The sequence below is a fragment of the Macrosteles quadrilineatus genome, unplaced genomic scaffold, assembly GCF_028750875.1.
Source record: "Macrosteles quadrilineatus isolate MER2022 unplaced genomic scaffold, UCM_ALF_1.0 Scaffold_11__1_contigs__length_5352618, whole genome shotgun sequence".
NCBI lineage: Eukaryota > Metazoa > Arthropoda > Insecta > Hemiptera > Cicadellidae > Macrosteles > Macrosteles quadrilineatus.
This window is the reverse complement of record NW_026542604.1, coordinates 1766363-1792102: the sequence shown is the minus strand read 5'-3', so window position 1 is coordinate 1792102 and position 25740 is coordinate 1766363. Positions and strand designations below refer to the sequence as shown.

The 25740-nt window shown below is 37.0% G+C and overlaps 1 protein-coding gene across 1 annotated transcript; it reads right to left on the bottom strand.

Moving 5' to 3' along the window:
* Positions 1-2: 2 nt before the first annotated feature.
* On the bottom strand, positions 3-25397 carry LOC129004744 (programmed cell death protein 6-like). The gene is made up of 4 exons (XM_054433351.1): positions 25050-25397; positions 3117-3223; positions 1432-1700; positions 3-431 (listed from the first exon to the last, which is right to left on the bottom strand). The coding sequence occupies exons 1-4, from the start codon at positions 25091-25093 to the stop codon at positions 330-332; spliced, it is 522 nt and encodes a 173-aa protein (XP_054289326.1). The 5' UTR covers positions 25094-25397; the 3' UTR covers positions 3-329.
* Between the last annotated feature and the right edge of the window lie 343 nt (positions 25398-25740).

Below are 25740 nucleotides of genomic sequence, written 5' to 3'. Positions count from 1 at the left end.
GATTGATTATTTGGAATGTTGTTTATTAGTCAGTTATAAAAATATATTAGCCTACATATAACAGATACTCTAATAGTTTGTTCTATGGGTCAATCAATTATAACTTAATTGTCAGCATGACTAAAATTTTTTTTTTATTAACTGTGACTTTTTGTCAATAAATCTATAATAAATAAATATATTTAATCAACCAGAAAAGCCACAAAAAGGATAACAGTTATCTGATCCTGATTTATTTTTTGTAAAAAAAAATTAACTGGATCAAGAAAAAGATCATACTGGATCAGCGAATTGCAATCAGTAAAATTACCAAGATGGAATAGGCCTAGTTAAATGCCTGCACCAAACACTAAATTAATGAACTGTTCGTACTGGATAGTGATGGTGCCATCTTGATCATTGTCAAACTGCCGGAATGCATTTGTGACGTTCTGTAAACAAACATAACTAAGTTAGTAAACCATATTCCAGTTAATCCAGGATTTATTTTTGCATATTTTGTATGCTAACTAAAAATCTATATTTTTGGTGAGCACATAATTAATTTTGCTACAGTTTTGAAAAGTCTATTTCGTTTAAAGCATCAACTCAAATCATAAGGTCTTTACTCACATTTGTAAATAAATACATATTTACATGAATAGTGTCTTACAATTAAATACAAACATATTTAAAATGTACAACAAGAATATTAAAGATGGCTACAATCATCATGATTTGTATTAATTGAACTACTTCATGTTACGCTATTCTATAAATTAGATTTTATAAGATCTACTAAATTTGTTTTATAATATCATCAAATTAAATTAATTGCCTTCTGTATCAAAATTCTTTCAATTTCACTTTTTTGAAACCACTATCATCTAGCATGCTTCCAAAACGATTACCATCCAGTACACAAACTGGCTGGGTAGCTGAGTGGTGACAGCTGTGTCTAAGGAATGTCGGCCTTAGTCACTAACAAGACTACAAGATCGCGCCACTCATCCTACACTCATCTCCAATCATACTTGGCTTAAAATACCTACTTTGTATGGTCGCCATTTCATTGAACAGTATTAAAAGTATTTAAATAACTAATCTTGGATAATAAAACAGCTGATCTTAGTCAATAACAAAGCTACACAGAACATCTCAATTCATTCTACACTCATATTTGGATTAAAATACAGACATATGTGTCTTCCCCATCTCAATTGATAATGATATCTACTGTAACCTGATCCAGCAGTATTAATCTGATTTTAGATAGAAATATTTTTAAGCTTTGTTCTTCTAATGGAGCAAAATGAACTCTTTATAGATAAAATACAAATGATTCTAGATCGCATTCAACATTTTAGAAAGTAGTTTAGTACAAAAATAATACCTATATAAATGTTCGCCATTTCAACGTAAAGTATTAAATCTGAGCAGTAAGTCACTTACATGCAGTAACACGGATGCTTGAATGAAATCATCAAAGTAAATTTTTCCTCCACCTGCCCGGTTGAACTTCTGTACGATGGTGTTGACAGTGTCAACGGAGAGTCGGTAACCGAAGGTTTGCAGAGCTGTGAGCAACTCTTGCGTATCAATGCTACCGGAGTTGTCCTTGTCGAAAGATCGGAAACAGCCTTGCCAATCTGTCACATACTTCCAAAGTGCTCCGAAATCTTGAAATGATATTGAGCCTTTCTTTTCTTTGTCGAACATCCCTGAAAACAATCATATTTGATTGCAAGAGAAATCAAATAACATATCCTGAATTGTAAAAGCGCTCACGTAATAAAAAATTTTATGAATCATTTCATTGTTACTGCAGATATTTTCTAAAAAAATTTTTTTTTTTTTTTTGTCAGCCTACAGCAAATTTTTTGGCCCAGATGACTGTAAGGTTACGATTATACTAAGACGCTGGCGTCCGGGACGCTAGCGGTGCGTTAAATCAAATGGGGGCGATTAGACTAGGGATGCCAGCCGGATGCTAAAAAAGCCACCGGACGCTCGATTTTGTGCATGCCAGCTCGGACGCTAAAATTCAAACATCCGGAGACTTTTTATCTCTCGAGATGAACAAAATTGGTTTTGGGGCATTGGTTCAAATGCGGTGCATTATACTAGGCTGCTAGCATCCGAGACGCTCTTTTTCAAAATGTGCGGGAATATAGAGAATAAGCTATTATCGTAGGGCTCATGGTAAGACCTGGACCCGGGACCGATTTACTTTTTCAATTTGATGTCCCCAGAGGCCAAAAACACTATCCGTTCAAATTGTTATACAATACATATTATATAAATATTATTATGTGTCTGTGACACAATAAATTGAGTAATTTTGGTCCGATTTTGATTAAATTTGGCTTAAAGGTGTAATGCGGGATGTATGAGTTAAATGCGTTCGTAAACCAGCATGAACGGACCATGAGAACAGGGTTCTATAGGATGAAAAGGGGTTTTCTAATTTTTGACCCACTAAACACAAAATTTCCTAATTTCTCTCTAGACCATTTTTAAGAGATTAAAAACAAATAATTTAGTATGTAAAGTGTTTTTGTACAGTTAATAGTAAAAAAAAATAAAAAAATAAAATTTAAAATTCTTGTGTTATTCTTATGGAAAATATTGTTAAGTTAGCGTACCTGTTTTAATTTGCCTGTTTATGGATAGGCCTATATTTTGATCAAACTTGGCCAATTTTTTTATACTAAGCTATTAATATTTTACTAATAAAAACACACTTTATTAGCCTCCCTAAAGGAGCAAACTGGGTACTCGTTAAACCTAATGTTATTTAAATAAATATATAGGCCTACAAAAAGTGACAAAACATTGAAATTAAATAGCAGTCCGAGAGGCTAGCATCCCAACACAAATCACATAATTTTTGGCTCGAAGTGGACGCCAGCGTCCTAGTATAATTGTTGCCTAACAGTGTGTTATTTGCTATATTATATTACTGTATTTTCCAATCAAATTTTCATAGGCAGCTCCATTGAAATAAGGTATAGGTAGTTATTCTAAAAATTAAGATACAAGTTTTAAATGATGGCATTATGAAATTATTCAAGAGATTTTCTTGATCAAAGATGTGCGTTAGGATTAGAGGAAAGACAAATGATCCTAGTCAATACCTATCATCAGTCGACAAGTCTCTGGATTGAATGGATCCCACGAGCCATTAGAAAGTGCTTGCTGTAGCTCATTGATTGTTATTTGCCCACTCTGGTCTTTGTCCACCCTGAAGGAAAACATAATCTCATGACATTTGTTAAATTTGACTAAATAAAAAACTCTTATATTGATCTCACTACAGAAATAAATCAGTTTCAAAACAATAACATATACAACAGCAGGGTTGCAGGGTTACAGTTCTGCAGAAAACCTACGATACCTATACTATGGAATATAATAATAGTTTGATATAAATATCAATTTAAACACCAATATCTTAATCGTTAACATGGAATGTAAATATTAATTTTATGTTATGGGTATTTTTGAATAGAGTGGTGACCTCCACTCTTTGATGTTTTGCTTCTGCGGCATTCAGACTAGGTTTTACTGTAAAATTCTTTACAGCATTTATTTTTATTTTTATTGTGTCAAAGTTTAATTTATAGTACATATAAAACACAAAACACAACACAAAAACATATGCACGTGGGCTAAAAAACTGACGACTGACTGATCGTGCTTTATCACTGCAAGAGTGTAGTTTACTATAACTACGCACACGACGATGGAGTGATCTCCGAAACGGCCGTAGTGCTATAACTTATCAGGATTGCGAGACTGTAAGTAGCATATATATTTATACATTTTTGTGTATGTGCCAGGAAATGAACCCATCCCTCCTGCACCGTATTCCGAGACGCTAACCACTAGGTTAGCAACACACCCAACAAATCACAAACATCCTTGAATCACAAAATATTTCAACTTTTTTTATCACTACTTACTAGGCCTGCCGTCTAAAATAGTCTAAAATAGCGTAACCACAGCAGCACAGAGTGAAAAAATCTTCTTGAAAAAGATACAATCAATATTTATAACGTGTTAAACTATATCAGATATGATAACTAATATTCATCTTATAACACATTGTGGGTTCTCTGCAGAACTGTACCTTGCAGTAGGTAGTGCTGAAGCCAGAAATACTGATGGTTTACAGAAAATACTGGTAACGGTCCAAACCCTGGTCTTGTTGCTTTATCTAACATGGACCTTTTATTAGTCAGCATCATTAATTAGTGACACAATAAAAAATGGAACAATGAAGTATAGTTACTGTAATATATTTTCATAGCTGGGTAGCTGAGTGGTTATAGTGCTCGCCTGGTAATCAAAAGGTTGCCGGTTTCATCCTGAGAAAAGTGAGAAAGTTTTTGACGGTTTGAATCTGGACCCAGCTGTTCTTGATCATTGGGCTTTTAATAAAATGGTCCTGGCTAATGAAACAGTTGGCCTTAGTCAGTAACAAAGCTACACAAGGCACCTCAGTCCATTCTACACTCGTTCTTCACTCATATTTGGGTTAAAATATGTACCTAGGTGGTGTCAACTCAAGTTAATTATATTATGCCTTGCAATGTAGAACTTCATTTTATTCCACTTTTTAAAAAGTCACATTTTCAAGGTTAGAATAGGCCCACAGATAGTTCCCTTAAGTACTTAGCTTTGATTTATTCATTGTTTAGCCAGAAGGGATAGGTACGTTTCTTCCACCTGTCAGCAAACCAAAGAAGATCTTCAACTCGTCCGTATATTAAAGCTAAGAATACTTGCAAGGTTAAGGTCGATGAAGCTAAGATAAGAAACTTGTCTATATTTATAAAATCCAATGTACCTATGTTTGTTTGTTTGTTTGTCCTTTATGGACTCCGAAACCGCTTGACAGATTGTAATGAAACTTTCAGGCATTATTAAGCATTATTCAAGGATGGTTTGTGTGAAGTTTGGTGCAGATCTGTCAAAAGGGCTCCGCCCCAGTGGCTCTGGAGTTTCCCATGTTAACCTTATGAGAACTCATATAAATGGAATTAAAGAATCTTAACAGCTGGTTCAACTAACCAATTTTATTAGCTGTGATGTTCAATAGCATTAAAATTTTAATAGGTTTACCAACAGGGTGCAGCACTATTATTTTTTTAAATTTATGACAACAGCTAATTTGCAACCAAAAGGTGAGTGAGCGTAGCAAATGAACTCCAACCTGGAGGCGAGTTAGCATAGCGAACGAGCTAACCTGAAGGCAAGTGAGCGCAGCGAACAAGCTCCAACGTAAAGGTGAGTGAGCGTAGCGAACGAACTTCAACCAGGACGTGATTGAGACATGCGAACGAGCTTATCTTTAAAATGAACGAGCATTTGAAATAAAACCACATTAGGACAGGACGACGTCTGTCGGGCCAGCTAGTACTTAATATAAATTAATTAAGATTGAAAGTGCACTGAATTCATGTAAGGCTGCTTGGTCCCTGGTAAATAGTAATAGAAACCTCTTGAAACCAAATATCACCTTTTATGCAAGGCTAGCCCTGATAATTTTAATAACTTCCTGGTTAGGTAATGTTGAGAAACTGGCTTCAGTAATCCCATTCGTGGCGGATGATCAGTGTACCACTTTCTTGAGTTAACTTTGTATAGAGGCAGGTTGTAACTCCTATCAAAATAGTCAAAATGGTTTCCAAGTTCAAATGTACACATAGCCCAGATATTTAGGATACCAGTATGTCAACTGTTGTTCTCAAGGCCATAAAACTTAAATGTAATTGCTCAACCTCTTGCCACAATCATAAATGGTTGTCTGTGTATTGGAATTTTTTCCGACCTTTTACAAGTCGCTATCTACAAAAATGGCGACCCTTCGAGCCTAAACAGCTATAGTCCTATCTCTATAATTCCTGTGTTTTGTAAAGTAATTGAAACCACTATGATAAACGAACTTGTAACGTTTTTTGAGACAAACAACTTATTCTTGAAACTCCAAACTCCAATATGGATTCAGGCGAAACAAATCTACGGTGACCAAACTTGCAACAAGAATGCAGGATGCATTTGAATCATCCAATGCACTGTCTTTGATGCTTTACGACCTTAGTAAAGCATTTGACTGTATCTCACACAAAATCTTAATGGACGAACTCAAATGTTATGGTCTAGGTGGCAATGTCCTGCACACTTTGAGATCTTGATCACTTCGATCTTGGCTATCGAAGGCAAGCTGTTTCCTTGAGCGGTGCAAAATCTCAGACCATGAATGTGGCTCATGGAGTCCCCCAATGCTCAATTATTATGGGGCCTGTACTTTTCCTAGTCGCCATCAATGACGTCGAGCTCGATGGTATAGCTCATAGATATTTGCAGACGACACCACCATCTTCTCGTCCGAGACAAATCATACCTTCGTAACCTACTCGGGACGGCTGACATTGTTTAATGATTGTGGCAAATAAATTTAAACTTAATAAAGACAAGAAAGACCCAGAGACTTGTTTGTACTCTGGGCCAACACATACAAGATGTAACCTAAGTAAATCTCCTTGGCTTTTCTTTCGATCAAAGGCTAACTTGGAATAAACATATTGAAACAGTTTGTAAAAGACTGGCCAGAGTGGTCAATTCTTTTCCATAGCCATGGAAAAAAAATCTATGGTTTTTTTAAGCTATGGTCTCCTACTTTGGGGCCATGCACTAACATGTGTCATGGTTCTTCCGCCTGGACGGGTTTTCGCTATATTTTCACCAAGTGAGCTAGCGTGTGTGTGTGTGTGTGTGTGTGTGTGTATGAGTGTCCTTCTATGTACTCATTGATATTGTAATATGGTCTATTGGTGAGGTATTTTTTCAGGTGTTGGACAAATGTTTTGTTGTTGTGTAAACGTTTAAATTGTTGTGGCAGCAAATTGTAGAATTTTGAGCCAGTATATTGTGGTGTTTTGCTGAATTTAGAGAGTCTATGGACAGGTGTTAAGTTTATGGAAAAATTATGGTTTCTAGGATATACAGTGATGTGATGGTAAGGATGTTAAGGCAGTTGAAGAGTGGTTTGCAATGTTCATACGGGTCCAACCTCAAGATTGTTCTTACGGTCTTCTTTTATTGTTGTTATTATTTATTCAGAAGTTGATTTATACTGTTTTGTTCTTATTGGTTATGAGTTTAATATTTTCACAGGCTGCTGTTGTTTGATCCATTGTTGATTTTATTAGATTAATATTGTCCGCTTGACGATTTGTTGGCACAACAATAGTGGTGTCGTCGGCAATAAGTATTCATTTTAGGTCACTGTCAAAACTGGAGGGGAGGCTATTTATGTATATGATGAAGAGGAGGGGGCCCAATATAGATCTTTGGGGAATTCCTCTTGATGTTGTTCTAAGAGATGATTTGGTGGTGTAAATGGTTTTTTGGCATTCAGATAACTGTCGATCCATTCCAGGGCTTTGCTTTGGATATTTATGTTGATTTATTTTGTTCTGAGGATATCCAAGTCAAGAGTGTCGAATGCTTTCTGTAGATCAAGGAAGATTCCAGAGGCATTTTTTCTTTCCTCCCAGATATTGGTGATATGAATGACTAATTTTGAGAGTGCAGTAGTGGTGCTAAGGGTCTTCCTGAAGCCATGTTGGCATACGGAGAGGAGGTTGTTGCAGTCCAGGTGCGTGATGATATGGGTTGTATATTGCTCTCTCCAGGAGTTTGGAGGTAACCGGCAGATTAGAAATGAGTATATAGTTGTTTGGGTCTTTAGCTTCACCTTTCTTATATATCGGATGAATTTTAGCAATTTTGAGTTTTTTTTGGGAGATTTTGGCCTGTAATATTGACTCATTTATTATATATCTGATTGGTTTCTTTAATTCTTCCTGGCAAAACTTCAACATTTTTCCTGTTCTTGTGTCAAAGCCTGATGAGTTATTTGCCTTTAGGCTCTTGAAGAGATTGCTCAATTCTTTTTCATTATGGGCTGAAAGGAATGCAATGCTGGTATTTCGTTGGTGTGGTTAGGTATTTGTGTTAGATCTGCTGTTCTATCCAGGTTTGGAGTGGAGAGTGCAAACTGTATGTTTAAAATATTACTGATGTGGTAATGATCGGAAATGGTTTTGTTATGAATTACTGTTCTTAGTAATCAGCTGATGTATTTATTTACTCTTTGTTTGTAATATAGATTTGTTCACCTTTCCAGCTATGTAAGAATTTAAGTTTATTAAAACCTTATTTTCTAAAAAGGTTCAGTTATTCACAACAAATTTAATAAACATACATTTATTAAGATAAATCAAAATCAAAATGGAAAGGCTTTTAAAACCAGACAGGTTTGATATAAATCCTGAAAATCCTTCTGCACGTAGAGCATTCAAACACTGGTTCAGGACACTTGAAAATTTCATATCTGACTCAGAAGTTACTGAAGAGAGGAAACTTAATGTGTTGATTAGTTTTCTTTCTTACAATGTTTACGAGTACATTTCCACGTTTAAGTCAGCAGTTGAAATTTTGCAAACTATTTATAATCCTAAAAATAATGAAATTTATGCTTGACATATGCTAGCAAACTGCAAGCAGAAGAAAGAAAAAAACATAGACGAGTATATACAAGAGCTTAAACTTCTAAGTAAGGATTGCAATTGTTTCGGATGAAGTGCTTTAAGGTCTCGACCTGCCCCTGTTAGATAAGATAAGATAAGATAAGGATTGCAATTTTCGCGCCATATAGATGGAAATACTTATCGAGATGAAGCCGTTAGAGATGCCTTTATAAGTGGAATTATGAACCCCCATTGTGGGGAATTTATGTTAATTAGAAAGCAATGTGGACTGTATTATAGTAATTTTGAATTGGATACACTAACCTTTTGTTATTAAACTGATGCGTAGACTGGGGGCCCCCTTTGATGAATCCTGAAATGCTATAATGTTGATAAGTTCACTTTTTCTTACTATATGATGTTAAAAAACACTTCAATTGTCTTTATAATAAGTTATAAGCCAGCGGTATATATTTATGTTGGTATAGAGGTTTATGGTATTTGAAAATGTAGGAGAAAAGGCATGTTAAGTCCTCATAGCAACAGGACTTGCCCAAGAGTCTGCCACTACTCTACTGAAGGAAGGAGTTGGTCATGTGATACATATCAGTGACCAATCAGAGAGCTAGTCTTGAAACCATTGGGGTTTGAAGATACTGATGCACTCTATGAGGAAAACATTTAACTATTTGAAATGGTATTTAAATGGAGATTGTGGTGAAATCAGTTACATATTATTAGAGTGCATTAAAATTAAAAATTAATATAAGAATACTTAGAACAAAACAGTATATATATTTGACATACCGGCCCCCTTGAACCGATCAGGTTCAACAGAAAAACAAGAACCATGCATGATTGAAATATGAGGAATAAAATAAGGAAGGGGGTTGGTAGCCAGAGTTATGTTAGGTTAGTTTATAGGAAGGCGGGAAACCTTAACTGCAGGTCGTGTTAAGGTTTTTGTAGACGTCTTGATTTGAACGACTCTTACAGTGCCATCTTGACCAGGAGAGGCTGAGATGATTCGACCAAGCATCCAAGCAAGAGGTGGAGTATTGTCTTCATGAATGATTACTAAGTCTCCGATCTTGAGGTTTTCTTCTGGAGTAGTCCACTTAGATCGTTCTTGGAGGGTCTGCAGATACTCTCTATGCCATCTATTCCATATGTGTTGAGCAAATGCGTGCACAAGTTTCCACCGTTTCAGGCGATTTACAGAGATATCCGTGAGATGAGGTTCTATTAGAGACGTCAGAGGTCCTCCTGTCAGGAAGTGTCCTGGAGTTAATGCTTCAAGGTCAGATGGGTCTGCAGAGAGTGGTGTAATAGGCCTTGAATTTAACATTGACTCAACACGAGCAATCAGTGTTAGAAACTCTTCATAGGTAAGGATTTGTGTACCTATGACTCTCTTCAAGTGGTATTTGGCACTTTTTATTGCCCGCTCCCACAAGCCTCCTTGGTGTGGAGCTCGAGGTGGTATGAAATGGAAAGTTATTTTGTTGTTCTGGGCAAACCGTTGTGTTTCAGGTTTTATCATTAGGTCTTGGAAGCATTTTTTAAGCGTTGAGGCTGTTCCAATGAAATTGGTGGCACAATCTGAATATAAATCTGATATAGTGCCTCGTCTGGCAGTAAACCTAGTTAAGGAAGCAATGAATGCATCTGCTGAAAGATCTGTGACCATCTCCAAATGTACAGCCTTTGTGGCAAAGCATATAAATAAACAGAGATAGACTTTAATTGGCTGCAGTCGACGTAAGATGTGAACCTTTACTGTAAAAGGTCCAGCATAATCCATAGCGGAAACATTGAAACAACGAGTAGCCGTAACACGTCCAGCAGGTAAGTCGCCCATTAAAGGTGCTGTCATTTTAGGCTTAGCTTTGAAACATCGAATACATTTAAATATTCTGGAGCGTATAACACTTCTCTGAGACAATATCCAGTAGTTTTGCATTAACATTGCTTGAAGTAGTTGCGGTCCTGCATGTAGGTATATTTTATGAAAGAAATCAATCAGCAGGTGGACTACAAAATGGTTCTTGGGAAGCAAAATGGGATGTTTTGCACTGTACTTAAGTGGTGAATTTTTCAGTCTTCCACCAACTCGTATGATTCCTTCTTCATCTAAGAAGGGTGCAAGCCGTTGTATTTGAGTAGAACATGTTTTCTTAGCTTGAAGCGATTTGATCTCATTTGCAAAGCATTCCTTTTGCACACACCAACATATGCGATTTGTTGCACTTTCAAATTCCTGTTTGGTTAAATGAGTGGTTATCTTTGCCTTTAGCTTTAGACATTTAATAAAACGAAGAACATAAGCCATAACGTTTACAAGTTTAGACCATGAGGAATATTTACTTAAAAAATGTAGTTTAGAGTCATCGGTTGATGTTATGAGGTTGAATGTCTCTGATTTCAGTTCATTAAGAGATTCTTCAGGATCTGGGGAAAGTTTAGTTTGTGGCCATGTAATTGAGTCCCATTTAAGCCACTTAGGTCCTGACCACCAGAGCTCATGATTCATTAAAGCGGATGGTGTTAGGCCACGAGAGGCGCAATCAGCAGGGTTCTCTGCTGAGGAAACGTGTCTCCATATGCATGAAGGAGTAAGCTCTTGTATCTGAGCTACTCTATTTGCTACAAATAGTTTTAGCTTGTAAGATGGGGTGTGGATCCATGACAGAGCAATCATAGAATCTGACCACGCATTGATAGCTGTAATATGGTACTGTTTATCAAACTTATTGATGCAATAGTGAAGCAACTTGGCAAGTAAATGAGCGCCGCATAGTTCAAGCCTAGGTATTGTAGTGCGTTTAAGCGGAGCTACCTTTGTTTTTGCAATCAACAAATGAGTTGAAACATTGTGATCATAATCTTCTAACCTTAAAAAGACACATGAAGCATAGCCTGATTCACTAGCGTCTGAAAAGCCGTGTAATTGTATGTTACTGGCGTTTACCATGGGAAGGTAGCGAGGTATTTTTAGATTGTCAATTTCTGAGAGCTCACTGATAAATTGAGACCATTTCTCAGAAAGTGTCTCAGGAAGCTGAGTATCCCATTCTAACCCTAAACACCAAATGTGCTGCATTAATGCCTTTGCCCAAAAAACCAGCGGACAAATTAGCCCCATGGGGTCATAAATCTGAGCAATAAAAGAAAGAAGTGCTCTCTTTGTATGTACTCCTAAGGGTTTGGGTATAGCATAAGAAAATTTGTCTGTTTGTGGTATCCATTTTAAGCCAAGGACACTGTGACAAGGTTGATCAGTGCTTCGAAGCATGAGGGGAGTTTCACGATGATCCAGCGGAACATTTTCAAGAAGTTTTTCATTATTAGAAGACCATTTTCGTAGCTGAAATCCTCCTTTGAGTAGTAAATTGATAACATCTTGCTGTAAGTCAAGGGCTTCATTTAAAGTGTCACAACCTAACAAAGCGTCATCAACATAGATTTGATCTTGCAGAGCTTTGGCTGCTAGCGGATGGTTATCACCTTCATCGGCCATTAGCTGTTGGATAACACGATTGGCTAAATATGGACTTGAACTCATGCCGTATGTAACCGTGGTTAACTGATACACTTTGATCGGATGAGAGGGCTCTTCTCTCCAGTAAATCAATTGAAATTTTTTATCATCTTCATGAATTAATATCTGCCTAAACATTTGTTTTATGTCACATGTGAAGACATATTTATGTTGTCGAAAGCGAAAAATTATATCAGTGGGATCGTTATGCAGTTTTGGGCCTTGGTGTTGTAAGCTGTTAAGCGAGATTCCAGTAGAAGTTGGGACCGAACTGTTAAAAACCACTCTTAGCTTGTCTCCTTTAAAAACACCATGATGAGGCAGGAAGAAGTGAGGTTCGTCTGAGGGCGGAATTGATTCACAAATTTCCATATGACCAGAAGTCTCATAATCTTGCATGAATTCAACATATTTCATCTTGAAGTCTGGTTGAGCAGCAAATTTATTTTCAAGTGAGTTAAACATACGTTTAGCTACAGGTGCTGAAAGACCCAATTTCTGAGGAGATTCCTTAAACGGTAAACGACAGATATATCTACCGGTATTGTCACGTGAGTGTGAGTTTAGGAAATGTTTTTCACACTCTGCATCAGTTGGCGAAATTTTCAAAGTTTGAGGCGGTTCTTCAATTGACCAGAATCGTTGAAGAGTAGCATGAAGATCTAAGTCGTTAGTTGAGAGAAGAGTGGATATTCCACTAAATTGAAGCGGTTGATTGGAGGGAGCAATAGGTGCGGCACCAAGCACAACAAAGCCAAAAATTGTTCTCATAATGAAGGGTAAATTTTCTCCCATACTTTCAGGCGGCTCAAGTAAAGTTTGAGGGAATAGATCCGCTCCTATCAATAAATCAATGGGACCTGGCAAGTCAAAGGTTGGATCGGCTAGCATGTATTTTTTCAGCTGAGCTTTGATGAAGGGTGAGAGTTGAACTCGAGGCAGGTTACTTGTAATCTGATCAAGAATAAGAACAGGATGAGAAGAGGCCAAATTTGACCCGCTGAGGGAAGAGATATTCAGATGTGTGAAACCTTTAGGCTTTATGTTAGCCACAGAAATTCCTTTGATATCAGGGACGCCAACAGCAGAGCGTTTTACATTTAATATATTTGCACAACTTTCTGAAATAAGTGTGGTTTGTGAGGCGCTATCCAAAACAGCACGCAAAACGAGACCGTTTCCTTTGTGAGTAGAAACTTTCACTAAAGCGGTTGCAAGCAATACAGTATTATTCTGAGTACGAGCCAAACCCATAAGAGTATTCGATTGATTGACATGATCAGGGGACTTAACATTACTTGTACAGGGATCAGTGTTTGCTTCATTCAATCTTGTTTGAGCCTGGTCAAAATGCAGGAGAGTATGATGTCGTTTTGAGCAAGTAAGACAAGTCTGTTTAGATTTACACATTTTAGGTTTGTGCATACCAAAACAGTTTACACATAAGTCTTTACTCTTAATGAAGTCAAACCTGTCTTTAGTATTAATGCCCCCAAATTTAGGACATTTGAATACTATGTGAGTAGTAGCGGAGCAATAAATACATTTAAGCATTCGATCTTTATCGTTAGACGACAACAATACAACATTAGCCCTATTAGTTTTAGCCTCATTTGCAAAATTAGATTTGATTGGGTGGTTGCTCTTTGTTAAATATTTAGTAATTCAACTAAGGACATTTAATAAAATATTTATTTAATAACATATGAACTATATACAGTCAAATATAAACAATTAATCAAGTAGTATTAACATTCAAGTCAAGTTTTTAGTTCAGTTATTGAAAGGATACAACAGCTGATATGATGACATCACTGTCCAAAGTTCACTACAGCACTTCGTACTAGTCAGTTCAGTTTAGACTCACCTCTCTCACAGTACACAGTGCTTACCTTTTGGTTTAGTTCATATTAAATATTTTAATCTCTCTTTCTCTCTTACCGCTCCAAGTGCATTATTTCATCATTTCTCATTTAAATATGGATTCCAAATTTATAGTACCAAGTGTCAAGCTAGGATCCAAGAAGATATTTTTATTTAAAGTAGATGTGTTGTAAATTTTCGTGTACAGTCCAGAATATTCATGAGTAGTGAATTGCTTTCTTTTTATTAATGAAGAAGAGTTTTAATTTAAATCAGTGAAGAATTACATACTACACAACAATAGTCATTTCTCAACATCATCTTTCATCTGTGGTCCTTCGATTCTCGTCACTCTGGCCAGAGCCATCGCTTCTCTGCTCATCTTGTTCCTGTTCTACCAAAACCCTAATGGATCTTCAGTTTTAGGATCTAAAGGTATTTCTCACAATTTTACCTCTTAATACCATATTTAACATGGTCCTTCGAGCCGGATGTTTCCCAGCCTATGGAAAATAATCTACTGTGACTATTAAGTTTTGTATTTATTTGAACTGAATAAATTAATTGAATAAATCTGTCATCAACATTAAGTATCATTAACAAGAGGATTAAATATTTTTGATCACATTATTATCAATTTATTAAATTGTTGCAGTAATTTGTGAAATAACACATAAAGTTTTGTTGTCCCAGACAGAAAATTTTGTTCTCAGACTGTACTGTCTACAACTCCTGTATTTTCATGCATAGTTTGTCTATTCTCTATTGTGCATTATCGGGCTGCATCCTGTCTGCCCCCCTCTCTCCCCCCTGTAATGTGAAACAAGTTTCTCTCTTGTTGCTGAATATTCAGAAAATCATGGAAGTCATACCAACTTCACAGCTGATCAACACTAGCGCTGCTGATGGATAGAAATGAAAACTTAAATGTCATTATGCAAGACTCTGTTTATGTTTTCATAACCTCAATTGTTTGCTTACACTTTTAAATTAAAGTGACAGAAGAATGTTTATTAATACGGATTGAACATTTAATTACAGTTTGTGTTTGAAATAACATGTTTTATTGAATTTCAAATTTATTATCTGGAAATAATTGCAGGTAGATATTTTCTGGGACTTAAACTTTTTATAGTCCTATACTATGGCTGAATATTTCTCTCTGATTTCAAGTTGACTAATATTAATATTTAATACAATGAATCCTGGCTGTCTTTAAATAAGTTTGGCTCATTATAAACTTATTTTAATCTGCATTTATTTTTATTTTGGAATTTTATTGAATTTAAGACTTATTCAAAATGAGGTTCTCAACTTTTGTGAAGCAATCTGAGCTTGTGCTAGCCAGGCTTAAGTCAATTGAAGCAAAAGTGCTTGCTATCGAAAAGGAACCTATCACTCCTCAACTTATAACAAAGCTCACTCTTTTGGATTCCACCGCTACAGCCAAAAATAATGATTTTGACAAATTAGTGAATAAGTTGTTCGGCACTGTGCCTTTACCTGAGGAATTAGATGAAAGTGAAAATATCACTACAATTTCAACATTACAAGATGAAATAAGTGATCTCTATGTGTCTATTCACTCTTTGTGTGTGAACTTGATACCTTCCCCAAGCTCTAACCAGTCGAGCCAGCCAAACCTGGATGATTCCAATGCAGCTATCAGCCAAGTAGCTACAACTAAGGTTAGTGTACAGCTTCCTAAACTTCAACTTGGTACCTTCTCAGGTCAACATGAAAAGTGGATGGCGTTCAAAAATTTGTTTGAAAATACTATTCATAAAAATGATTGTATTTCTGGTGTTGAAAAAATGAGTTATTTGTTAAGCTGTCTTGAGGGAGAGGCACTTTCAGTTGTTAAAAACATCCCTATGACTAATGCTAATTATTTTATTGCATGGGAATCTCTACTTAAAAGGTATCAGAATACAAGATTACTAATCTCTCTTCATGTCAACAATGTGTTAGACTTACCAGTTCTTCACAATCCCTCAGTGAAGCAACTTAGAAGGTTTTTGTCTGTTTTAAATGAAAACATTGAAGCACTTAAAGCTCTAGATGAAGAAATTTCTCAGGAAAATTTAATTTTGACCTCTCACTTGTTAAGAAAATTTGATTCTGATTTTCGCCATCATTTTGAACAGAGTCGAAGTGATAACTCTGTAACTCCTAAGTTAGATGAGTTAACCAAGTACATTGAGTCTCACTGTGTAAATCTTGAAGCAGCTAATCTTACTAATGTGGGATCATCTCTTAAGGGTACCTTAGGCCACCACACTCAAGTAAAACCCCCTCAGCGCTCAAATAAATCGGCGCTTATTGCAACTCCTCGCACTGTTTGTACATTTTGCGCAGGTGCAGATCACAAAATCTATCAATGCAAAGGTTTTCTTAAATTGACTTCACAAGAAATGTATAATTTTGTTAAAGGCAAAAATTTGTGCACCAACTGTCTTGGCGATAAGCATAAGGTAAAGGAATGCAATTCATGGCGTACATGTTCTACGTGTAAAAGAAAACATCACTCTCTTTTGCATTTTATGGATTCTGAAAATAATCCCTCTCCTAATGTGTCTAAAGGTAACACAGACAAACGAGCTCCAAGTTCTGACTCAAATAAAAATGAATCTGGTTTTGTTGGTTTGACAAATACAGAGAACACAGTTCTTCTTGCCACTGCTTTAATTGTGGTAAAATCAAGCGAAGGTAAGACCCTAGTTTGTAGGGGAGTTTTAGATTCTGCTGCTCAGTCTACCTTCATTACTCAAAGATGTGCTCAGTCTTTAGGGATTAAGCGCTCTCATGCTAATAAAACGCTTATTAATGGCATCTCGTCTGCTCAGGTGAAAACAAAAGGGTTAACTCATGTCACTCTCCAGTCCCTTAGTGGATATGTATTGGCAAGCTCTCACCCTGTCTTCATTTTGGATAATATCACTCCAGATTTACCTCGAGCTAAGATCACTCCTGAAGTTCGCTCACAGATGCAACATTTAATGTTAGCCGATCCTACTTTTGATAAACCCGCTCCTATTGATGTTCTAATTGGAGCTGACCTTTTTGCCTCCTCTGTGAAAGGCCAGTTTTTGTCACTTGGTGAGAATATGCCTGTAGCAATTGACACCATTTTTGGATATGCGCTCTTAGGATCGACCCCTGTTGCCTCAACTTGCAAAAATTCATTTCATGGATTAGTCACGCTCTTAACCACCAATAGTTTGGATCTTCACACCTCTATCCAACAGTTTTGGGCTGTAGAGGAACCCCCTCTTACAAGCAAGCAATCCTTAGCCGAAGAAAAATGTGAAAAACATTTTGTATCTACCTACTCTCGCACTCCTGAAGGAAGATATATTGTCTCTTTGCCTTTCTCAGACGATCCGTCAACATTAGGCAACTCGAGCAAAATGGCAAAATCCCTATTCTGGTCTCTGGAGAATAAATTTCGTTCTAATCCTGATTTCAAGGAAACTTATGTTGATTTTATGAGAGATTACTTGTCTTCGGGACATATGACACTCTGTCAGTCACCACGTCTTAAAAATAATCCTCATTACTACCTTCCACATCATGGAATTTTTAAAGATGGAAAATTAAGGGTAGTATTCAACGCATCAGCACCTACATCAACATCTCTGTCTCTCAACAGTATTCTTCATCAAGGACCAAAACTCCACAACAACATATGTGACATCATTCTCAACTTTCGCCGACATGCGGTTGTTTTTTCATGCGACATCAAGCAGATGTTTCGACAAGTCCTTGTAAAGGAATCTGATCAGATATTTCAACTTATTTTCTGGAGAGAGAATGATAAAATGCCTCTTCAAATCTATCAGCTAGCGACTGTCACTTATGGGCTCACATCATCGCCCTACTTGGCAAATCGTGTCATTCAACAACTCATTATTGATGAAGGAAAAAATCATCCTCTAGCCGCAACTGCTCTAAAGGATCAGATTTATGTCGATGACGCCCTATTGGGTAGTAATTGCGTAGAAAACGCTCTTTTGTTGAAAAATGATGTGGTTCAGTTACTCAAAAAAGGAGGTTTCGAGTTAAGAAAATGGTCTTCGAATAATCCATTACTCTTACAGTCGATCCCTGAAGATCACAAAGAAAAACCTATTGGTTTTCGAGCTCCCGAACAACCAGTTCATAGTGTTTTAGGACTTAAATGGATTCCTAATGAAGATGTTTTTTCTTATTCGGTAGGAACTCAAAATATTAAGGAAACTCCTACAAAAAGAATTGTTTTAAGTGTGATATCACAGATCTATGACCCGTCAGGATGGTTAACTCCTGTAACCTTCTGGTCCAAATCCTTCATGCAATACTTATGGACACTTGGTCTCGATTGGGATGAACCCCTAGACGACAGCGTTATATCAGTTTGGAACAAGTTCGCCAATGAACTTCCATATATTGAAATGCTCAAGATACCTCGCTACGTGGGACTTTCTTCAGCTAAAGATATTCAGCTACATGCTTTTTCTGATGCAAGTGAAGCAGGATATTGTAGTTGTGTTTACCTGAGAGTTGTAAATTCACAAGGAATTATATCGACTTATCTTCTGATAGCGAAGTCAAGAGTCGCACCTCTGAAGCGTATTTCCATACCTCGCTTGGAGCTCTGCGGAGCACACCTGATGTCTAAGCTCCTAAATTACTGTATACAACTTCTCTCACCTCACTGCAAGATTAGTTCATACACAGCTTGGTGCGATTCCACAATCGTGCTTTCATGGATTGGCATGCCCTCTTATCGACTCAAGGTTTATGTGTCAAATCGAGTTGCAGAAATACAGGAAAACATCCCACCTTCATTTTGGCAACATATTTCATCACTAGAAAATCCAGCGGATGTTGGGTCAAGGGGTACCGCCCCACAAGATTTGATTAACCACACACTTTGGTGGAATGGACCTGTCTGGTTGTGTAACTCTGAAGAAAATTGGCCAAAGTCTGTCTGTAAATCTTTACCTGAAGAGTCTATCACTGAAACTAAGATTCTCACAGTTAACACTCTCTCTGCTGTTCCGGATGAACCATTTTCTCTCCTCACTCGCTTCTCATCTTGGACAACACTACTTCATGTTTCCGCATACCTGCTGCGCTTCATTCATAACACCAGAAATAAAGTTAAACAAATTGGGAATTTAACTTCTCAGGAGATAAAAGAGGCTCATAACCTGATTTGTAAATTGGTTCAACGAGAATATTTTTCTGAAGAAATCTCATGTTTGAAATCCAATAAACCTTGCTCTGTACGCATTAGACGCCTAGCTCCTTATCTGGATAAAGATGGCCTCATTCGAGTAGGGGGAAGAATAAACAAGGCTGATATCTCTGAAGATCACAAACACCCCGTCTTGCTACCTAAAGGTCATAGGTTAGTTGATATTTTGATTGACCACCATCATGTCTTATATTTGCACTCTGGTCCAACTCTAACTCAGGCTATGCTGGCAAACAAGTACTGGATTCTCAGTGCTAGAAGCTTAATAAGATCTAGGATCTTTAAATGCATAAAATGTTTCAGATGTAAACCTCCTCATTCTTCTCCACTCATGGGGGAATTACCTATGAATCGAGTTACACCTTCAAGGCCATTTTCCATATCTGGTGTAGATTATGCAGGACACTTCTTTGTGAAGCAACATCTACTAAGACGAGTTCAACCTATCAAGGTTTATATTTGTATATTTATTTGCTTCTCTACTAAGGCGGTACACATAGAAGTAGTAACCGACCTAACAGCGGATGCCTATTTAGCCGCTCTTACCAGATTTGTCTCCAGACGAGGAATCGTTTCAGATATTCACTGTGACAATGCTACAAATTTCACAGGTGCATCCGAAAAACTCAGACGCAACTTTGAAAATTTAATCAAGGATTCCACAGTACAATGCTACGCTGAGAATTTCAATATTAAATTTCACTTCTTACCTCCACATGCACCTCATCAGGGAGGCCTTTGGGAGAGGGCCGTCAAAAGTGTGAAATTTCACCTAATAAGAGTCATTGGACAACAGACCCTGTCACTGGAAGAGTTTTCGACTTTAATCACCCGTATTGAAGGAATGATGAACTCTAGGCCTATAACTCCTCTTTCTTCTGATCCCTCGGACCTAGAAGCTTTGACGCCAGGTCATTTTTTAGTAGGTGGTCCTCTTATGACACCTCTTGAACCTAACTTGCGTAGCATTCCTATCAACCGATTAAAACGCTGGCAGTTAGTCCAAAAGTTCAGTCAACATATCTGGGCTCGCTGGCAGAAAGAGTATCTGTACACTCTTCAAGAGAGAAATAAATGGGTCAACCCCAAGAAGAATATTGAAGTCAATGACTTGGTTGTCATTCATGAAGACAACTTGCCTCCACTCTCCTGGAAGCTTGGACGAGTTCTCTCCGTTTCACCTGGTACTGATGGAATAGTACGGGTCGTGCACCTGAAGACCGCAAGTGGACACCTCTCTCGTCCTGTGACAAAGGTGTCTGTCCTTCCTATGGAATAGTGAAGAGGAGTTACCACCCCCCTTTTTTTATTGATTTTCTCATTTTTTGTGTTGTTTTCAGAACCCAGGGGTTCAGGGGGGGCCGGTATGTTAAATATTTAGTAATTCAACTAAGGACATTTAATAAAATATTTATTTAATAACATATGAACTATATACAGTCAAATATAAACAATTAATCAAGTAGTATTAACATTCAAGTCAAGTTTTTGGTTCAGTTATTGAAAGGATACAACAGCTGATATGATGACATCACTGTCCAAAGTTCACTACAGCACTTCGTACTAGTCAGTTCAGTTTAGACTCACCTCTCTCACAGTACACAGTGCTTACCTTTTGGTTTAGTTCATATTAAATATTTTAATCTCTCTTTCTCTCTTACCGCTCCAAGTGCATTATTTCATCATTTCTCATTTAAATATGGATTCCAAATTTATAGTACCAAGTGTCAAGCTAGGATCCAAGAAGATATTTTTATTTAAAGTAGATGTGTTGTAAATTTTCGTGTACAGTCCAGAATATTCATGAGTAGTGAATTGCTTTCTTTTTATTAATGAAGAAGAGTTTTAATTTAAATCAGTGAAGAATTACATACTACACAACAATAGTCATTTCTCAACATCATCTTTCATCTGTGGTCCTTCGATTCTCGTCACTCTGGCCAGAGCCATCGCTTCTCTGCTCATCTTGTTCCTGTTCTACCAAAACCCTAATGGATCTTCAGTTTTAGGATCTAAAGGTATTTCTCACAATTTTACCTCTTAATACCATATTTAACACTCTTATTTTCATTTGGTGAAAATGTTTTGTTCGAAACAGAAGCTAACTCCGCAGCCTCCTCTTGTGTACATTTATTTTCCAAGAAATGAATTAATTCATTGATAGTAGGGACCTTTTTTGAGTCATTACGTGAGTGTTCAAACTTAGTGCGGAGAGCAGAATCAAATTTACGCAAAATATGCGTTGTCAAAAGCAAACTTTCATTAGCAATATCATGACCAAGAGTTTTTAAGGCCTGGTAGTTTTCATTGTAAACTGAGAGAAATTTCCGCAATTGTTTGACAGTAGGCCTAGTAAGTTGAGGTAAATCTAAGATATTGTTAGTATGAAGAGTGATTAGCAACCTTGTATTGTGGTATCTATCTATCAGAGATTGCCATGCTATAGCATAGTTCGCAGCGTTAAGAGGCAAAGATTTCACCAAACTCAATGGCTCATCTGAGAGACAGGATAGCAAATATGTAAATTTTTCTATGTTACTGAGTGACTCATTAGTATGAACTGCATTTTCAAATATGCTATGAAACGACATCCACTGGTCTGGTTGACCAGAGAATTTACCTAAATCCAATGAAGGCAATTTTATTGTCGGAGGTACAGCCACAGCTTGTGCTGTTGAACTAGCGGTGGACTGATTCAATTGCTCAGATACTGCAGGTGTAGGTATTAATGTGCTACATAAGCTACTAATATTTATGTACAGGTCAGATATTTTATCTTGAAGTTCGGTTACCTTTTCATCTACAATGTCTTCAGGTAGGGGAGTTGTAGAGAACAACTTATTAACAATTTTTTCAAATTCTGCATGTTTTTGAGAAGCTGCAGTTGAAAGTAACTTTATTCTATTTATTTGTTGATCATTTAAAGATTCAAGGGCTTGAACAGTACTTAATGTTGTAACTTGCTTGTCAATACTACTAAGTCTTTGTTCAATAAGTTGACTTTGCTTGACAAAAGATAAAAATCTCATTTTGGAATAGAATAGTCAAACACACAATAAAACTCAAAAGGTCTGTATAAACTCCACCTTGGAATTTATAAATTAAAGTTATTTCTTCACTAGAAATTTCAATAACTTATTTTGCAAAGTATTTGCAATATAAAATCACACTAAATTATTTACATTTTAATTTTCTTTCCAGAAGTTCCAGAAGTATCATTTAATACAATAATGATCAATCGACAATATTACTGTACAAAGCAATCAGCTGTTTTCGTGATAGATGAGAATCAATAACATTTGTAGATAATCAGAACAAGGAAAGGAAGGATATTTATTTCTGGCTACACAATGAATATCCTGGAATGCAAACAGAATGCTGAGAGGGGAAGGGGGGTATGTCTGTTTGCATTCGACAAAGACTACTAGAAAATCATCCTTAACATTAAAAGAAACTGAGGACATTTCACGTTCACTTGAATCTACACAGAAGAGCTGTGCATATGGATCTTCAAACCAAATTTAAGTCACATATTGCAACTTTTCCGTCAACAATGCCAGATCAACTGGATGAAAATATAGATCCTGAGAAGAGTCTCCTACTTCAGCTGCTGTGGCGAAAAACTTTAAACAGAAGTGTTTCTACTGCGGTGGCCGGCGTCATTTTACTTGAAACGACTGTCCTGCCAAAGATGCTACTTGCTCTGGTTGTAAGAAAAGGGGACATTTTGTGAAAATATGCAGGTTGATGGAAGCTCAAGGTAAGACCTTTAATGCCTCTTCTTTGGTAGAAGGCCTATCCACGCTTTCATGTGCAGCTGCCTTCAATGGACTGTCAAAAGCAGTTGTGCGGGGTTATTGGAATAAAATAACTGTTGAAGTTTTGGTTGATAAGTCTTTTTAGGTACTGGGAGTACGGATAGTTTTATAAACCGAGCTGTTGTAATTGAAAATGGTTTTTATGCAATTCCAGAAGGGAAACAGGTATCTATGGCTTCCACTGTTGAAATTAAATAAAATAGCTACTGTTGATACAGGAAAGAATAATTGTAGGCCTATTTAGACATTTTGCTATGTTCACATCTACATACAAACTCATATTATTTGTTTATATGAAAAAGCTGCATTAATAATAATATCACAGCTGTAAAAAAACTTAGAGGAAAATTATTGAAATGACAGATAATCACATATCTTAACATCCACAACCCTAAAGTCACCTATCAAAGGTTATGATTCTGTGAACTTAAGCACGGATCACATTAAGCTGGCATCAGCGGCGAATTGAAAGTAGCCGCTACTGTCAGTGTAATGTGACCACAAAATTCGCAGCTGACACAGCCTGTTTGGTGATGGTGGAGCCAGCTACTGATCACCAGCGGCTGGCGAGCAGCCTAGTGTGACCCGTGCTTTAGAGTTCTCTGACTATAAGTTAAATATGAGAGAGTACAACAGTTTTTATTGTTTGTTGTCAAAATTATAGTTACAGCTTATTCATCCACTAACATAGTATGTAATTTTTGGAAGTTTATGTTTTGAAGATAATCTGTTAGTGTTAAAATGACACAACCTAACCGGCTCTGCTATTCTTAGTAAGGAGGAGGTAATTATCAGGACAGGAGGTCCCCTCTGGAATTTCTCAATTATACGTAGGTAGGCCCAATTGTTACATAGGCCTACTTCATTCAGTCCTGGCAATTCCTTGTTTCTAACATGTTTAACTATACAAGACTATATGTATACATTAAAGGTATACATTTCGGGTTGTATTCACCCATTATCAGGTCGAGCTACAGAATCATGAAACATCATCTTTGCAAATAGATCACCAAAGATTAACAGATAGACTTCATGATAGGTTAACTTAACTTATTAATCCACCCCAAATGTATACATAGTTAAATGTACAGTATTGGTAACAAGGAATTGCCTTTAGGAATAAGGCCGTTAACTTGATAACTTAGTTTTGATATTGTGTTCGATAACTGAAGACAGGGACAGCAATAAAAGGCTTGAATAAAGGAATTAATAATTTTGTAGGCCTAAGTTTTTCAATCTACAATTTTAGACCATTCAAAAGCAGAATCTTACAGCAATCTTTTGATTGGTGGGTAAGTTAGTTAAACATTTTACCCATGGCGCCAACCCAATCATTGTCCTATCCTACCCTCAGGTTAGTTTAGTCTTCCTTAACCTAACCTGTGACAGAGTGCCATGTATGCCTAACTAACTAAAAGCCTCGTTCACACGGGGAGAGTTTACAAGCTACTCTCAAGCGTGTAAGAAGCGGCGAGTTGGCGAGTGCGCTTGTATTCGTTCACACGGAGCTTGTCCACTCGCCAACTCGTAGAGAGACGCCGGCGAGTGCGCTTGTAGTCGTTCACACGATGCTTTTTCCACTCGCTCAGTGGCTGGCTTGAACCAAATCCTCCGACATCTTTGAGTAACATGTGTACAAGCACAAGCAACTGTTTTCACACTAGGCTACTTTACACACCTATTTTACTCGCTCAAAAGCTGGCGAGTTGGCGTGCAAAGTAGCGGCAGCGCCAACTTTTTCCAGAGCGTTTTTACAAGCAGCTTTTGAGCGAGTACGTCGTTCACACTGAGCTTTTTTACTAGCTGCGTGTAAAAAAGCCTGCGTGTAGCTTGCAAACTCGCCCCGTGTGAACAAGGCTAAACTGTGCTGCCAAATCAGTCGTTCAACAATCACATAGGCTACCTAGGCCAATTTATAACTTTAGCTAACTGTAGGTATTAAAGCAAAATCTAGTCACTTTTTTCTAGAGAACTAAAGTTAAGTTTTAAAAGTTAACTTATAGTAGGCTAATATTAAGCACAGCGCCAAGGCAAGGATGCTAAATCTGGCTTGGTTGACTACTTACTTTTGGAAAACACTCCATAGAAATTGTTGATCTTGTTGGGCCATAACTAGGGTACAGTATCAAGAAATTTGAATCAAAGTAAGTTTAGGCTACTGTTCAAATGAAAACTTAAATATTTAATCTAGTTAATAACGATGTTTACTGTGGTTAGATCAACGAAAAGCTTCACAAAGCAAGCATAATTTAGTATTTAAAGGTTAGCTTGATTCTCCCGTTTTTTGATCTTGTTTATTGTTTGTATTTAATTAAACAAAAACAAATTAAAATTTAGAAACACTTTTGGTAATTATTTTTATTTCAACATAGCCAGGCTACCGTATTCCTATTTCCTACTATGTAGCACCGATATTTACTTTTAATAACGACTGCCCCAGAATTATAAAATTTCAATTAAATTAAAATTGTTGTTTGAATATTTCTCATTCTATTTAAAATACGAATATTAAAATAATATTTGGAAAATTTTATTTTTTATCTAGCCGTGTCCCGTGACACACGTAGCGACTTTGCTCACTACTACTACGATACGATACCTTCCCGACAGACGACCACCGCACGGCCGCCTTAAAAGGTGGCCGTGGCAGTCCGAGTCCGGCAGTGGCTACTCCGTGGGGTCCCAGATTATTGACATCCCTAAAGATCGACACTGAAATAGTCCTATATTGTCAACAACTCATAATACCTACAGTGC